Genomic DNA, 18,512 nt, shown 5'->3' on the forward strand with positions numbered 1-18,512 from the left:
AAACTACTCTCTAGAAGTGGAAATTTAGCAGTGCTAATTTTCTTTAAAAAATTCTTACTTCAAAATGTTTGTGTATCTTAATTTAAGAAACCAAATGGTTAAAGATCTATTACACTAAGTTCATTCTTTAATCAATGATGTAACTTTCTCCATTAAAGTTTTCTCTCTCTCTCTCCTCCATTCATCTTTCTGTACCTATAGTATCTCTTTTCAAATCTTTGGCTGGATGACTTTAATCCCATGACGCTATTTGGAGCTATAAAGGCACTGGTATAAAAATGAACTATACAAAAGCCAATTAAAATACCTTTCTATAAGTTTACTTAAATTTTTCATTTGCACATGGAAAAGCTGTTTTCTACCACAGAATTTCTGGGTAGCTCCTTCTGTAGTGTTTATCATTAAGTTCATTTGAAAGCTGTTGCCCTTTATTAACATTTACAGCAAACCAAGTATATGGATTGCTCCTACTTCCATTATAAAGTGTAGTCCACGCACTGTATTTACTAGTCCATGATAAGAAAAATACAGGAGTTGGCCCAGTGGTGTAGTGGTTAAGTTTGTGTACTCTGCTTTGGCAGCCCAGGGTTCGCAGGTTTGGATCCTGGGTGCGGACCTACACACTGCTCATTAAACCATGCTGTGGTGGCGTCCCACATACAAAATAGGGGAAGATTGGCACAGATGTTAGCTCAGTGACCATCTTCCTCCAGCAAAAAGAGGAAGTTGGCTATAGACATTAGCTCAGGGCCAATCTTCCTTACCAAAAAAAAAAAAAATTGAGAATAAGCATTTAGAAACTTTTATAGCAACTTAACATTGCCACAACATTCAAGTATGTCATCGGTGAACTCTGCAGAATAAGATATTTATCAGTGTGGTTGTTATGGAATTTAGGTGGTAAATCACAACACAAGCTGGGTACTAGGTATGCCTAACAGGACCCTGCATCAGTTCTCAATAAAGTAGGGAAGGGGAGGACGTGCAAATCTGGTTCTTCATCAGAGAAAGTTTGAGAAACACTGATATAACTCTTCTGAGTCTCAAATTCTTCTGAGAACATGGGGGATCTGACAAGCACTCAAAGGTTTTATCGTTGCTAACATTCTCTGACATTATAAAATCCTGATAAAAGATGATGCAAAGTATGTAAAAGCAAAAAAAAAAATGTATAAAAACACAAAACATGACGGAGATAATGACAAGTACCAAAAATTAGGTTGCAACATCAATCCTCATCAAGTATATGACTGATGCACCACTGTGAGTATATAACACTGGTTATCCTAGTCTTTTTTTCTATGTTATTTCAAGTTTTTCTCTATGGAAATATACTTCCATCAGGCTTCAAAGTCAACTTTATTGGAACATAACTGCTACATAATGCAAAAGACAGCAATACAGGAGAACAACAGGACAAATCAGTTTACTATGATTTACCCTCCAAATATCTCTTATTCCAGCAACTTAAAGGCAAGTTATAAATACTAGCTTTTTAATCTTACCATATCTATGAAGCTGCATCTCTGTTGATAGAAAGAATTGAATAAATTTTTCTAGACAATATAAAATATGCTAATTTAATCTAAACACAAATGGCAAATACACAAAATCTTATTAGCCTTAATTTGTCTAAAAGTTTCATAAAAAGTCAAAAAGCATGCATTCCATGACAGTTCCCCCTCCATATGCAACCCACCATAAATACCTACTCTACAAACCCAATGATGGAAAATTAATAAGCTGATACAACAAGATAAGGAAAGGAAGTAGACTAAAGACGAGAGATGAAAACACATAATTTGAATAACTGCAGAAAGAGCAAGTGACCCACAAAGCTAGAAACGGTAGTACTAAAAACGAATATAACGAAAAACACACCTGATCTACTTTCTGACTGAAACACATAATGTTAAACCTAATTTTCAAGGAATATAACATCAAATGAAAAATTACACGCAGAAAATTCTTCTTTAAAGACACTATTGTATGTTATATATCAAACTAACACTAAATAGAACACCTGTGGAGAAGTATTTTTAATGTGCATAAATTGTCAAACTACTAATTAAGATCATTTATAGTCTCTATGTAATCACTTAAATTCTTTCATATATGTAGCTATATTTCCACTTTTATTCCTAACTGATCTACAAGTGTCTTCTCTTTATTATTTTCTGATCAGACTTGCCAACAGTTTGATTATTCTATTGGTCTTTTCAGAGAACCAGATCTAATTCTTATTGAAATACTACTTGTTTTCTACTTCACTAAATTCTGCTTAATCCTTGTCTTCCACTGTCACAATGTTTACTCTATTTCTCGTTTCTTAACCTGGAAATAAGTTCATTTATTTTTGTCTTCATTTTCTAATAAATGCATTTACTTTTCCTCTAGTTAAAGACAATGAAAAATACAATGTAAAACTTTTTTTTAACCAACCTCTTAAAAACAATAATGATCTGCAGTGGGGAAATCCCCAGTTGATTTTTGGATGAAAGTCAAAATCCAGAGAGATAAGTGAAAAGTCTTAGTAACAACAAGTGGAGAAAGAGAGAGAGACAAATGCGGAAAGAGGGACAAGCATTCAAAGCCCAAGGCCAACCCAATGTTAAGAGTCTTTGGGGGAGATCATTCCCACGTTAAGCCGAGACCCAGTTCATCCCGAAAGAGCTCTTTTAGTCTCAGGATCAGAACAAACTACACAGAGGTCAGAACAAGATAATAAAAAAGGAAAAGAGGGTAGAAGAAAGCCGTCCTAGAGAAGTTGTTGAAACCAACCCTAGGGAAGAATGCACCCTGGAGACCAAAAGACCTCTATGCTTGGTCAGACCAGAGACTGTTATGCTTGAGGAATTCCTAATGGCAATGTTTACAAGATCCAGCAGATTGATTTGGCTAATCAGCAAATCAGATTTGATTTGGCTAAACTAAAGCCTCTCTAAAGGAGGGCAAATGCACCTTGGGCCTTGGAGAACCCTACAAATAATTCAATTACAACAACCAAGAAGCTAGCATAGATAACCAAGCACATAAAGATACAAAACAACATGAACAACAAACCAGCAGAAACATCCCTCACAGACTTCAGCTACTGGAATTACTGGACACAGATTTTAAAACAATAATGCTTATCTATTTAAACAAATATATGACAAACAAAAACATCTGCAGGGTATAAAAATCTACTTAAAAACTAACACATCAAGCATGAAAAAAGAACAAACATGACTTCTAGAAATGGAAAGCACAAAGGCAAAATTTAAAAACACAGTGGACATATTTAGCAGCAGACTGGACCTAAAAAACAATTCAAACTCAAGAGGTTAGATGAGAAGAAATCATCCAGCAACTCACTAAGGAAAGAAAGATAAAAACATAGAAAGGAGAATAAGAGATATGGAATACAGTGAAAAGATCTGAAAAATATTTAATTGGAGTCCCAAACAGGAGAGGAAAGAGAATTAACAGCAATATTGGAAGAGATAATAGCTTAATTTTTTCCAGAAGTAATGAAACTCACTAATCCACAAATTCAAGAAGCCTTACACACCCCAAGCAGGATAAATAAAAAGAAATACACAAGTGAGTTCTACTTTTTGGAACTGGTTAACATTTCCATTGTGGACTAACAGTTCATTTTTGTGCCCACTGTATTGTATTTTAAAATTTTGTACAAACTTCTTTGTAGAAAGTTGGAAGCACAAACACACACATGCTTGTTAACTGTATTATTCAAATTTTCCATTTCCTTTTTATTATCCACTTCATCTGTCCATTTCTAAAACATAGAAGTTAGAAATCTCTCTATTATGAAAGTGGATGCAGTTTCTCCTGTTATTTATGTCAGCTCAATATACTTCAAAGCTCTGCTGTTAAGTAAATAAAGTTTCGTGAATTTAGGGACCTTTTATCAGTAAGAAAAATTATTCTTTGCCCTTTTAAAATGTGTTTGATCTTGAATTTGATTATGACTAGTATCAGTATTATTATACCTTCTTTCTTATGCTTTCCATTTGCCCACTCTTTTTTCCCATAGTTTCATTGATATTTTTCTGTATATGTTCCTCGTCAAACAGTTCTACAAGATTTACTAGGAAAAAGAGTAGTCTCCCATTTCTTTCCTCCTCCACACCACTCTCCTCTCCCTAGAAATAATCCTGTTGACTCTTTCAGATGATTCGTTTGTCATTTACTATCATACCATTAAATAACATGCTTGCATTGCTACTTCTTAATCTTTCAGTTTTAGATATTATCCCATTATACAAGTTGAAGATTCAGCTATCTTTCAGCCAGCCTAACCATACATCCCAAGTACACTTTCTAAGCTTCTACCCTAATTTTGGTTGGGTCAATATGCACAATTACATTATTATAAAGTTCAAATGTTATTTATACACTTCCACCTCCAGCCATGACAGAGTAGATGGTAACAGACTAGGCCTAACAGTATAAACCACTAGAAAACTAGACAAAATATATGAAATAACTGTTTTCAGACACCAAACAAGAGGCAGTGAACAGCAGATCTGTTCATTGAGAGAAATAAATAAGATAGACGAAAATCATGAGTGTCCCAGCTTTCTGCTCTTCTGGCACTGACTGGACACTTGCACTCGGTCCAACAGTCACACTGAGTGGAGAGGATGGTGACCAAAATTTGAAGAGGCTTAGGCAGCTAAAATTTATGGGGAAAATACCACAAAGAGGAAACTAGTCCAAAAAGAATTCCAGAAATCTACATAGAGGAATCCTATGGTATCTAGTTTCCATAGGCAGTTCTCTGATGAAGACACTCTGATGGAGTCCATGTCAACAACGAATTTGGAGAGGAAATAAAACAGAAGTAATACAAATCACATTAAAATTCTTTCAGAATACAGAGGATAGGAAACATTTTTTAACTCAGTTTAGGAAAACAGCATTACTTTGATACCAAATCTAAAAACAATATAAATGAAAGCCAGCGATATATACCCCTTACAATATAGGCACAAAAATCATTCTGAAACTATCAGTAAATTGAAAATCAAAAGGATATCATAATCAAATGGGGTTTATCCTTGGAAGGGTAACACACAACAATCATCACAACAGAAGCAGGAAAGGCACTGACAAAATGCAACACCCACTCACGGTAAAAACTCTTGGTAAACAAGGAATAAAAGAAAACTTCTTCAATCTGATAAAGACCATCTATGAAAACCTTGCAGTCAGTGACATAATAGTGAAATATTCAACATCTTCTCACTAAGATTGGGAACAAACAAGAATTCTATTTTTACCACTTTTATCCAACATTCTACTAGAGGGCTTACCCAATGCAATAAGGCAAGAAAAATTTAAAAAGCACAAGGGTTGGGAAAACAGAAGTAAAACTGTCTTTATTTACAGAAGACACAATCATCTATACAGAAAATCCTAAGTAGTTTATTTAAAAAAAATTCAAAAAAAATAGCAATGAACAATCAGAAAATGGACTTTTAAAACCTGTATCATGTACCATAGCTCAAAAAACATAATTACAGATAAATATAACAAGACACACTGTACTATTCTGTAAACTTAAAACTACAGAACATTGTTTTAAAAATGTTTAAAAACTAGAAAAATAGAAAGACAAACCTTATTCATGAACTAGATGAATGAACATTTTTAAGATGTCATTTTTCCTCAAAGCAACCTGTTTTATTCAATGCAATCTCACACAAAATTTCAGTAGGCTTTTTGTACAAAATGACAAACTAATTAAAAAACTTACGTGGAAATGCTAAGGTGCTAGATACCCAAATAAATTCTAAAAAGAAGAACAAAGTTGAAAGATTTATTATACCAGATTTGAAGACTTAGAGTAATCAAGACAGTATGGTATTAGCCTAAGGATAGACCTAATTGTCAGTGTATGGAATACAGACTCTAGAAATAGACTTACACATTCATGGGCAACTGATTTTCAAGAAAGAGTACAAAACCATTCAAGAGTGAAGGGACAGTCTTTTCTACAAATGATGTTGTAACAATAGGATATACGTATGGGGAAAAAAATCAATCTCAATCTCTACCCATATCTGAGCCACCATAGCATAATATGATTACTTTTCCTTTTCTGTATAACTTTCTCTTTCCCCTAGAGTTAGTAACTGTGTTTTGTCTGATTAGATCTCTGTGTTTATTACTAACTCATCCATCAAATCTCCTCCAACTGTTGAAATGGCCTCACAAGACATTTCTCTTTAAAAACACCAAGTATTCTTTCAATTCTATCTTTTTGTAGAAATTTCCTTGGAGTTTTCTGATTTGGCACATTTCAGATTCGCTGTCCTCTTTATCTGGGGCACAGCTGTCATCTTTCCCCATCATCCCAGGAATTCCACTGCTCCTCTCCTGTGGTTGATCACCTGTTTCCTTTATCCCATGTATCCTTCTCTCTTCACCATTCCTTCATTTTAGTGCAACATATCCTCCAGTAGATTCCCAAGAGAGAATGCATGGAACGTAAAACATTTTTGAGGGCTTTCAGATCTGAAAATGTCTTTTTGTGTACCTTCACATTTAATTAACAGTTGAGCGGATAAGAAGTTTTAGGAAGAAAACAAACGTCCTTCAGAAGTGTTTTCTAGCTTCAAGCCTTGCTTTTGAGAAGTCTGAAATGATTCTGATTCCTGATCTTTTATGTGTGACTTACTTTTTTGTTTGCTCTTTGGAAGCTTGTAGAACTTCTTTGACTTCGGTATTCCGCCATTTAAAAATAAAAAAGTTTGTTCCTTGCACTTGATGGGCCTTTTTCATCTGGAAATATGTCCTCTGGTCCTGGGAATATTTTTCAATTATATTTTTGAAGACAATTTTCCTGCAGTATCACTGTGGTCTCTTTCTAGAACACTGTTTTGGTATCTGACCTCCTGGATTGATCCTCAAGTAAAGTTCTCTCTCTCACACAAATAGTCTCCCATTTGTCTTTTTGTGCTACTTCTTAAGAGATTTTCTCAATTTCATCTTCCAACTCTTTCCTTGAGTTATTTCTGCTATATTTCAATTTTCAGTGTTTACTGTTCACTGAATTTTTTTATACCATCCTTGTTTCATGGATGCAATATATTCTATTATTTCTGATATGAAAATAGTAATACTTTTGTTGAAGTTTTCACTTCCTTGGCCAGTCTCTGGTTTCCATGTGAGTCAATGCTGTATGATGCTACATCAGTACACAAACTGTGTTTCCACATCTGCTGTTTCCACCAGTAATTTTCTCAGAAATGCCACACTAAAAGGACACACAAAGGCAGTCTAAGGAATGACCAGGTAGCCTGTGCCTATGTTCAGGGAAGCACTAAGGTCCTTTTGACCCCATAAGGTTCAGCAACTAGAACCAAAGAGAAACACTGAACTCTCTTGGTTTTTAAAAACTGCCTGTGTCTCTGCTTTTCAAAGCTATTAAAGCCTTTCTGCAAACAGGCAAGCTTCATCTTGTGGGCCAAAATCAGGAGCTTGCTTCAGCTAGCCCCCGACCTGAATCTCCAACTTTATGTACATCATCTCAATTTGCCACTTCACAGAGTGGCCTCTAGGTGCCCTCTCCCTGCAGGGGTGGACTATGAGTAAATGGTTGCTTCATGGTCCTCTCTAGGGCTTTAGCTTGTGGTTTTCCTCTGCATTAACACAACCACTGAGGTTGGTCTCCAGAGACGGAAAGACTTGCTGGCCCCTAACGGAGAGAGGCAGCTTCATAACTCTGTGTGCTTGGTGTGCCCAACATACTCTCTGGCAGGGCTAAGCCACATCTCAACAGTCTAAAACCGTGTGGCCTGCACTGTCTGCCTTCCATGATCCACTTCAGCCATAAGAAAGGTACAAACAAGGTCTAGAAATCAAGAGATCAAGGAGAGGTTATGGTTATATTAAGTCAACAAGAAACTAAAAGAATTACTCCTGGTCTGACTAATTATAATTAACAAAAACAGCTGCAGCTAAAGATTAAAACTTGGAAACCCAAAAGGAGGTTGTCTCATACTTCTTTAATCTGTATTTTTTTTTTCTGTAAATATTAGAGAGTCTTGATACTCATCCTTGGACAATCTCTCATCTTTTCTATTGACTCTCTCTCTATCATGATTCCATCCAGTGTCATAATTTTATAAATAAGATTCTATATGCTAACTTCCAAATTTATATCTCCATCCCAGAACCAAGCTTGAATATTCATCTGTCCATTCAATATCTCCATTTAGATCTCCAACAGGAATCTCAAACTTAACATGTCTAAAACTGAGTTCCTAATCTTCTCAAAAACCCCCTTCCTAGGACAGTCTTCCCCATTTCAGTTAATGGCCATTCTTTACTTTGAATAGCTCAGTCCAAAACCTTGCAGTCATCCTCAATTCTATGGTTGTAAAACAAAAATACTGGTGTTTTATTCTTGTTCCTTTGTAGTCTATCTGTTTGTCTCTCATGACCTTTTATAACCTTGTCTTTATTCCAGATATTCAAAATTTCACAATTATATAAATAGATGTTGATATTTTCCAGTCATCTTGCTTCACACTCCCAGGGCCCTTCTAATCTAAGGACAACTGCTTTTCATCATGAGGCATTCTACTAGCTCTTTGATTATTTCTTCCCATCCATTCTTAATTCACTGCTTCAGTAACTTCTTTTAGCAGAGATTAAAACCAGTAGATCTACCTTTTATGTTGCTTAACTTTTCTTTCATGACTTTTTATTTTTTTGCACTATATCCCACAAAAAAAATACTCGGCACAATCTTCCAACTTATTAATTTGCTCTTGAACTATATTCATTCTGTTCTTCAGCCCATCTATAAGACTTCATTTTCAAGATCTCTAATTTGTTCTTTTTCAAAAAAATGTTCCTTCTATATGAATATGTCATTCTCTCTTAGCTCTTTGAGAGGTACCAATAACACTTTTAAAAGTTTCTTTCTGTTTGCAAACTTATGTTAGGTTCTTCTATTTAGTGATTTTTGTGCTTCTCTTTCATAACGATGGTTTTCCTGAAATGTGTGTTGATTCTTGGTTGTTGTACATCTTTACAAGTAAGAACTCTGTCAATCAATCTACAAATGTTATTTCTCTTTACTGCAGGATGCTCTTTTGTGATTGTAGAGAGGTCAAATTGCTGGACAAGGTATGTCAATAGCTCATCCTCTCAGCATAGGAGGTCCTCTTCCTCCAGGTTGTTTCCATCTACCGTTAACAGTCTGACCCAAATTCATAATCAGTGTTTCAGTTAGAGGGCATATGTCTCTGCTATATGGCATAAAAGTTGGGCTAGACCCATATGCTGCTCCAATACCATACTCAACCAACCATACTGATATTTTCCCTAGGATCTTGAAGCACTACTATTTCTTACCTTTTTTCAGCAGTCTTCTCCCACGTTTTAAGTTAATGTTTCCTTCTTGAAATTGACCCTAACGGCCTTCTGTTTTTCAGATTTGCCACACTTTCTGGTCCTCCAAGAAAGGCACCCTTCTATTGATAGCCAGCTTTGCTAAAGTTATTTTATCTTTAAAACTCTTCTATATTTTATCTCCACTTTCTAAGGATTTGAGGTGATTCTAGGAAACCCCTTAAATGTGAAATGAATTTCTTTGCCATTTCCCCAAATAACTGATTTTTCTCTAATGACAATTTATCAATTGGTCTTTTTATTAACAGTCTACTTCATAATACTCCAAAGGAAAAATAAAAAAGAGAAAAGAGAGATAAACTTCATGAAGTCAATCAAATTCAAAGCCTCAGAGTCTTGGGTTATCCTGAAAGTCATCACTTTCAATAAAACAGTTTAATACAATTGTCTTCTTATGGAATGATCGGGAATCAATTTTTTGAATATGTGTTTAAAATCTGTTAACACGAATTTATTATAGATTTTGAACAAAGCTAATGTTAAGGTTTTCATTTACTTTTCCAATCACATTCTTAACAGATAGTAACTATATAAAAAGATATATATTACATATAAATATATACTATAAATATCTATTATATATGCTTATATATACTACATATATATAAACTATATTAATTAACAGTTAAGTAGATCTAACCTTTTTTCATTCATGTAATATATATTACATGCCCACTACATTAAAAAAAAAAATAACTGGACAATGCATTGCCTTCTGAGATATAATTCCTCTGGTAAGGAAATTGAGAGAGAAAAATTTTTTAAATAATCCAGGTATCTAAAACACATTTCTGTTTTCTCAAAATTTGGCAGTAATAAACATAAGAGCTCTTTAAAATAAACAGAGAAAAAAGTTTAAATCACACAAAAAACAGACATTAAAGAGAAGGCAAAAAATAGATATCTGTATTAAGCGCAAAAGTCACAAATAAGTCCTTCAAAGTAGAAATGCAACAATCCTACTCACCCTAATGTTTTACTCACTACACTGAAACTGTTGTGCCTGCTTATTGAAACAACACACAGAAAATATTAAAAATCATAGATTTTTTTAGACTTAGAAGTGACTCAAAAGACTTATATTTGAATCCCATACCTACTACCCACTTGTTGATGCCCCTGGATAAGTTAGTTAAAAAGCCCAGTTTCCTTAAGTGCACAATGGGGATAGCATTAGCATTATCGTCTCAGAATCATAGAAAGGACTCAACAAATGACTAACTATTACCTTACGAATCAGGATTTCTCTGTCATTTTAACCCACAACCTCTTTTAGTAAACATCAAAACTTCTCTCCTATTTTGTACCAGAAAATTAAAGTGCATTTCCCCCAGATGTAATATTGAATGTTTTTTTCCAACTTCACACCATCTTATCTAAATCCATTGCCTCTCTACTCCTAATCCTTTTAAATGGCCAGTACTGGGGCCAGCCCCATAGCCAAGTGGTTAAGTTCACAGGCTCCGCTTCAGCGGCCCAGGGTTTCACCAGATCGGATCCTGGGCATGGACATGGCACCGCTCATCAAGCCACGCTGAGGTGGCATCCCACATGCCACAACCAGAAGGACCCACAACTGAAAATACACAACTATGTACTGGGGGGCTTTGGGGAGAAAAAGGAAAAATAAGTAAATAAATAAAATTAAAAAAATAAATGGCCAGCACCACTGATCTTGTTAATGTCCTCAAATAAGAAAACTAAAGGCCAAGCAGAGAGAGGCTACGTGACTTTATCAAGATCATAAACTGAGTTAACAACAAAGTGAAGATTTGAATCCAACTCCCAGGGCAGTGTTCTTTGACTTCATTATATTTTAAAAATATAATGCTATATATAATGTCACTTGAAGTTTGTAGATTCTTTTAAATCTACTTACTCATATGCATGGGGGGAAAAAACTATACACAAGGTTATTTTGAAGTATTTACCTTTCTACATGCAGGACAAAGCCCATTTTCATCAGTGCGAATTCGATGCCAACAAAATCGGCAAATCTGGTAGCCACAGGTGCAAGGGAAAAAGTTGATATCATCTATCTCCAACGGCTCCATGCAAAGAGGACATTCCACAGGGTCTTCCTTCGCATCAGGACTGCGAGACATCTTTACGTTTATTGAACAGCAGCAAAAGTTTATAATAATTTAAGGGAGAAGGAAGTTCAGCACTGAACACTAAAATGTAGAACTTCAAAGACCTGCATGAGAAGAAACAAAATATACTGTTTACTAATGGAAATAATGGCATTTAAAACAATTACGAATCATCAAAAAATTTAAAAAATATTAATCAGACCAATTTTTGCTATCACCTCAGAAAAGATTTCAGAATGGAATTCTGAACATTTTTGCATGTCAATATAAAAAGCCTGGCATTATTAATTTTTTAGATTCAATAGAAAGTTCAAAGAACTTCCTTTTTTCTAGATAAAACATTTAGTAGTAACTAAACACTACATCATAGCACATTTTAGGGGAGTAAATAATAAACAGAGAAGCATCTTCAGCCTTAAAGCTGAAGTAATTTAAATAATTTAATATTGTAATTTAAATAATTGTAATTGTTTAAATCAGTAATTTAAATAATTTGATACTGGTATAAAAACAGGCTAAAGATTAAAGAAACTAAATAAAGAATCCAGAAACAGAACCATGAATTTGTGAGATTTTAACATTTGGTAAAGGTAACATTACAAATCAATATGGCAAGGATGAACCAATTTATAAACGGTAATAGGATACTGTTCTATCCACTTTAAGAACAGTATATATCTATCTCATACTGCAATCAAAATAAACCCCAAATGATCTGTCTGAAGAGCTATACATTGAAATAAACTATTAAAGTGTTAGAAGAAAAAAATAGAATTTTTTAAAATCTTGTAAAAAGAGAAATTCAGAAGCCATGAAAGAAAGATAAGATCGACTTGGCAACATGGAAAGAAGAAATTCTAAACAAAATTAAAGGTAGGTAACAGAGTAAAGGATATATCACTACATATAATGAAGAATTGGTCTCCAGAATATATAAAGAAATCTTACAAAGCAATTTTAAAAAGTCAAAAGAAAAAATGAGAACAGAATATGAGTAGTTCACAGAAGAATTACAAATGATTACAACATAAGAAAAGATGATCGACTCCTTTAGTTAGTAAACAGTCAGACAGCATTTTTCCCCATTAGTCTGTCAAGGAAGTTAGTCTCTCCATAAAGTAGAGATTATCACTGATCTAAGTTCCTCTTCACAAAGAGGAAATGGGAGCACAAAGAGTACCTTGCCTTAAATTGCAGAGTTATTAAGTGCTGCAGTCTGGATTCATTCCAGAAAGTCTGAGGCCCAGAATCTGTGCTATTCCTTTATGCCACCTAAGAATCTATCCTTCACAAATACTCACACATGTGCACCAAGTACTTTGCTATATGTTTTGCAGCATTTTTCATTGCAAAACTGCAAACAACATAACAGTCCATCAGCTGGGAAATCATTGAGTAAATAATGGTATAGCCATAAGGTAGATGGTATGTTCAATCAGAAGACGTCTACTATATAGTTAGTTTTTTTAATTCTTTAACAGCAAGCTGGAGACTAACATTAACATATAATTACTTCCATGTAAATATATAAACCCTGTATGTGTATATATTTGATTTGCTTCTCTAAGAAAATAAAACACATAAAAGGTTATACACCAAAATGTCATCATATCACCAAAGACAAAATGAAGGTAAGTAGGAGAGCACTAATTTTATTCTCAAAAAGTGTGCATTATGTAGGGGCTGGCCCAGTGGCATGGTGATTAAGTTTGCACGCTCTGCTTCAGTGGCCCAGGTTTCAGGGGTTCAGATCCGAGGCACAGACCTACACACGGCTTATTAAGTCATGCTGTGGCAGCATCCCACATACAAAATAGAGGAAGACTGACATGGATGTTAGCTCAGGGACAATCTTCTTCACAAAAAAACAAAAGCAAAAAACACTGTATTATCTGAATTGTCACAAAAAACATAATATTTTTGCAATTCAAATGACCAGACCTAAAAAAAAGAGGGAAATTTTCTTCTCCTTTGGGAAAATTAAATTAAATCTGGCCTTGTTAATTAGAAAAGTAAAATATCTTCTTATTAATCTATAATTATTTCAAAACAAAAGTTTAAAACAGACAGAGAAAGGAGACTGGCCTCATGGCATAGCGGTTAAGTTCAGTGTGCTCCACTTCAACAGCAGGGGTTCACGGGTTAGGATCCTGGGCACAGACCTACACCACTTGTCAGCCATACTGTGGTGGTGACCCACATACAAAATAGAGAAAGACTGGAGTGGATGTTAGCTCAGGGACAATCTTCCTCAAGCAAAAAGAGAGGAAGACTAGCAACAGATGTTAGCTCAGGGCTAATCTTCCTCAGCAAAAAGGAAAAAGGAGAGAGAGAGAAAGAAAGAAATGGTATATGTATTTATAAACAATTCAGAAATCCTAGTTTGCAGACCCAGTTTTATCACTATCAGTTTCCTCATATATAAAATGAGGGGTTTAGAGTTGATTTCTAAAGGCTCTTCCAACTTACATATTCAAAACCTGTACTTGTAGAAAACAGATTCAAACATAGGTTCCACCAACAGGAAACTAAACTAAAATAATCAAGGGGTGCTGTCTACACTTCAAATGTACTTTTAATTATAAGACATTTTTCCATAACTAAAGATTATAGTTTTAGTGAAATTTCATGGGATGCTGGGAGGAAACAAGACACTGGGGTTTATGAATTGAAAAGCATTCTGGAAAGTAAATTACTGTTAAAAAAGATGACATATTGAGGTTTTGCTTGCTTCTTTCTTTTAATTTTAAAAAAGTATGCAAGAGTCATCATCCAGTTTAGAGGGAAGAAAAGGGACAAAACAGCAAGAAGTTCCTTAAGATGGTTAATATAAAAGCAAGTACATTTTGTTAGCACCATGGAGAGACGCCACGCAAGCCAGCTGCCAAACGTAGTCACAAAACTGGTAAATGCAGGAGTGAAGTTTGATGTGGCAGAACAGTAGATGGAATACAAGGTAAAAGTCAACTTCTGCCTCATCTCTTCCACTAAGTGGCTATACAATCTTGGATAAGACACTCAAAAGTTGCAGGACTCAATTTACTCATCTGAAAAATGTGAAGAGACAAAATTTAATGGAATTTCAAGTATAAAGAAATTGCCTTTATGTAACCCCACTGAACTAAGTTTTTAAGTAAACCCTCTCCCCTCCAAATGCCCTACCCCAAAATTTCCATTTAGGGATGACTAATTTTATTTCATAAGCCAGTCAACTAATACTGAAATAAAAATAAAACAGAATGAGTTGAAACAAAAGGTGTATAACGGTATAAGACAGAAATAAAAGATGTTTTAAAAACATAAAAAGAGAAGTAAAGTAAGGGTTCTTAGGACAGAAGTGATCAGTTTTTGATTCAATAAATAATTTTCCCCAAAAACAATGTTCATTTTCCCATACACTATCTAATCCTCACAGTGACTTGGTAAGAACATATTACCCCCCTTATAAAAGATGAAACTAAGGCTAAATTGCGAACCAGCATTTAAGTGTTAAAGACACAATTCAGAAGATTGCCAACTTCAAAACCCATGTCCTTTCCAATGTGGTAAGACAGAAGTCATGATTACTGAAGTCACAGCTGCCTATCCTTGGGTAAAGCATACAAATGTCCACAAAGTAAAAATGACGTTACTTTTTCAAAAACTTAAAATTCTACAGGAAATCTCTACCTCATTACTTGAGTTCTTGTTCTCTATATGACCTGCAACTAATACCACAACACAGTATAAATTCTGACATACATAATAATGCTCCTAAATCACCAAAAATCTCACATACCATGTAGTAGATGCACAAAATAAAAATCATATCCTCAAAATCATGCTCGAAAATTTCTTATCATTAAGTGCTATACATGATTTTGTGCTTAAGACTCTGTTCAAATGATTTGTATAAAAATACTCTATAAAATGTAAAAGTACTGCAGCCACTGTGGAAAACAGTTTGGTGGTTCCTCAAAAAGTTAAACACAGAATTAGCATACGATCCAGGATTTCCACTTCTGGGTATATACCAAAAGAACTGAAAGCAGGGACTCAAAGAGATACTTGTACACCAGTGTTCATTGCAGCACTGTTTGCAATAGCCAAAGGTGGAAACAACCCAAGTGTCCGTCAACAGATGAATGGATAAACAAAACGTAGTATATATATAACAACAGAGTATTATTCAGCCATAAAAAGAATAAAATTATGATACATGCTACCATGTGGATGAACGTTGAAAACTTTAGCCTAAGTGAAATAAGCCAGTCACAAAAAGACAAATATCATGGTTCCACTGATACTAGGTATCTAGAATAGGCAAATTCATTGACACAGAAAGCTGAATAGAGGTTACCAGGGGCTGGGGGGAGGAAGAATGGGGAGTTATTGTTTAATAGATACAGAGTTTCTGTCTGAGATGATAAAAAGGTTTTAGAAGCAGAAAGTGTCATGATGGTACGACATTGTGAATGCACTTAATGCCACTGAATTGTACACTTAAAAAAGCAAATTTTTATATTACACATATTTTAGCATAATAAAAATCAAAAAAAGGAAAATATATACACTTAAATATAGTATATAATAAACAGCACTTTTGAAAAATTAAGTGTTTGGTTGCCTTATACGCTTTGTGAAGTATGTGCCTTAAATTAATTAATCCTTTAATTTTCTGCCAATCTAGTAGCTGAATTTGTGATAAATTAAATGCATGTATGATGCAACTCCTTTGAATAGTTACATAGAAATCACACTCCTGAATACACCATACACCCAAAATTATACATGCATTGTAATTACACATAACGGAAAGCTATTTATAGATATGAAATATATACACACACTTTGAATGGTATCTAGAATAGCATCTTAAGTTTCTATAAAAACTATACATTCAATATATAACCTAACATTTAAAAAAATCTGTAATACAAGTACAACACCACACAGCTTATATTTTACTTATCAATGTTTTATACCTATGAAATTCTTGTTTCTTTAACAATCAGTCTATTCTCACTAGACAGAAGCTTCAGGAGAGCAGAGAAGTTACCTGGTGCATCACATTTACAATAGAATATCAAGCAGCTATAACATGGCCGCTGGTAAACAGTAAGCACTCATACATTTGATAAATGAATAATAAATAAAAGAAGGAATGAATTATTTGTTATATGTCAATTGTGACTGACAACTCTCTTCAAAAATAGGAAACGACAGTCCAAGCTGCCCGTTGTTTCTGTATTAGGCACATACTTTACAAAGCGTGTTACTTATATAGACCACTCAAAGGCAAAAAACAGACTGAACGATAGCTATGGAGAGTTTGCTAAATGAAAAAGGAAGGTAAGTCAACTGCCAAAATACCAGCACCAATACCTCTTCCCCTTTTTAAATTAAGTACCAAAGTACCAGTATACATACACCATGAATATACATATACTATGGAACTCAAAACCGTCTTTACTACCTTTAGGAAGGCAGGAAAGCTTATTTATGTTTTAGAAAAATATCTACCTAAGAATTTAAAGTCTCTCTCATAAAAGGTTAAGCTGCAGTTATTTAAAAAAATCAATTATGTGGGATTGCTTTCTAACTCTCCACCAATTTGTTCTTTATTTAGTAAATTATTTGTACTTTAAGATGTAAATCAAAATCAGCATCCAAGTCATCTCACATAATGTAACATGTCCCCTAAGTAATTTTTGCAGGAGAAGGGGTAGATAAGAGTGGAAGAAGATGAAAAGAATGTTTTTCCAATACAAAGTACTGAGAACGGAGACTGTCTCACTTATCAGCATATCCAAAAATACAAGAATAGTTCTTGGCATACAGCAGACACTTAATAAATATTTGCCAAATTGAAGGAAAGCAAGAAAGAGGAATGGAGGAAAGAAAGGGGTAAAAGAAACAAAAGTACCAATTCATTCATCGACAAATGTCTAAGTACCTACTGTAGGAGTCATTGAACAAAACTGTGCCATCCTTACAAGTCTACATGTAGCAAATACACATTAGACACAGTAACAGACTTCTCTGGACATCTCATTGAAAAGGCAAAGGTATTTTCTTATGATGCAACACTCAATATTTTAAAAAATAGTAATTTGCCAATTTGCATGTATTCATTTGCACAGTTAGAGCAATATGATCACTGATTTGGGGAGAGTGGCTCACTAAAACCCACCAATTTATCAGCTGCACAAATCAGACGGCAAAAATGACAAATCGTTCAAATCAAAGCCATGAAGAAATGCAACCTTTGCATACAAATATATTTTAAGAAACCTAACACTATGAAAATTCAAATGAATAAGAGAAATTGAAGATGATCACTTATGTAAAAAATCAATTTTAAAGAAAAAAGATTTGCTACAAGTTTCCTTTAAACAAAAAAGTTTCCTACACATTTAAAATGGTTCAAGTAAAAATATCTAATTTAAACTAACTTGGTAAAGACATCTACTACTTAAAGCATAGTAGGCAGAACTTAATAACAATTAGTCTTTTAACCAGGAAGAGGGTTAAGAAAAGGCAAAAGTACATTTAGGCTCTGCTATCAAGAAAGCTAACTGGTTGTCCTAATTGTATCCACTACACCCATAACACTTATTACTCCCTCTATGTAAAAAGATTCTAATTTCATTAGAAAAGTTAGACAGCTTGCCAGTGAAGGTTTTTGCCATCCTAACAGTTCTTTTTTATCTTCATTCATTCAGTGATCCAACAGTTATTAAGCTCTTAGTGTATTTCAAATTCTATTCTAGGTCTTTGGGATACATTAGTGACTGTACAGGCAAAAATCTCTGCCCTTGTTGCCTAACTTTTAATTGGAAGATCTAAACAATAAACATAATAAATCAGTAAATTAAATAATATGATATAAGGTGATAATACTTTGGGGAATAGTAGAAGGTACCAGAGATGCAGCTGCAATTTAAATGGACTAGTTGGAGGAGGCTTCGCAGAAAAGGTAACATTTAAAGGAGGTCCCTGAGCAAG

General features: G+C 34.3%; 1 protein-coding gene across 11 annotated transcripts in view; it reads right to left on the bottom strand.

Annotated features, from left to right (window-relative positions):
• CNOT4 (CCR4-NOT transcription complex subunit 4) overlaps positions 1 to 18,512 on the bottom strand; it is a 139,623-nt gene that overhangs the window by 68,527 nt on the left and 52,584 nt on the right. For all 11 annotated transcript variants that reach the window (XM_070617815.1, XM_008534969.2, XM_070617813.1 and 8 more), the window contains one exon: positions 11,364 to 11,629. In XM_070617815.1, coding sequence (XP_070473916.1) covers positions 11,364 to 11,537 — 174 coding nt within the window. In that variant the 5' untranslated portion in view covers positions 11,538 to 11,629. The remainder of the gene's footprint in view (positions 1 to 11,363; positions 11,630 to 18,512) is intronic.

Source organism: Equus przewalskii, chromosome 4 (assembly GCF_037783145.1).
Source record: "Equus przewalskii isolate Varuska chromosome 4, EquPr2, whole genome shotgun sequence".
In the NCBI taxonomy this organism is placed as follows: Eukaryota; Metazoa; Chordata; class Mammalia; order Perissodactyla; family Equidae; genus Equus; species Equus przewalskii.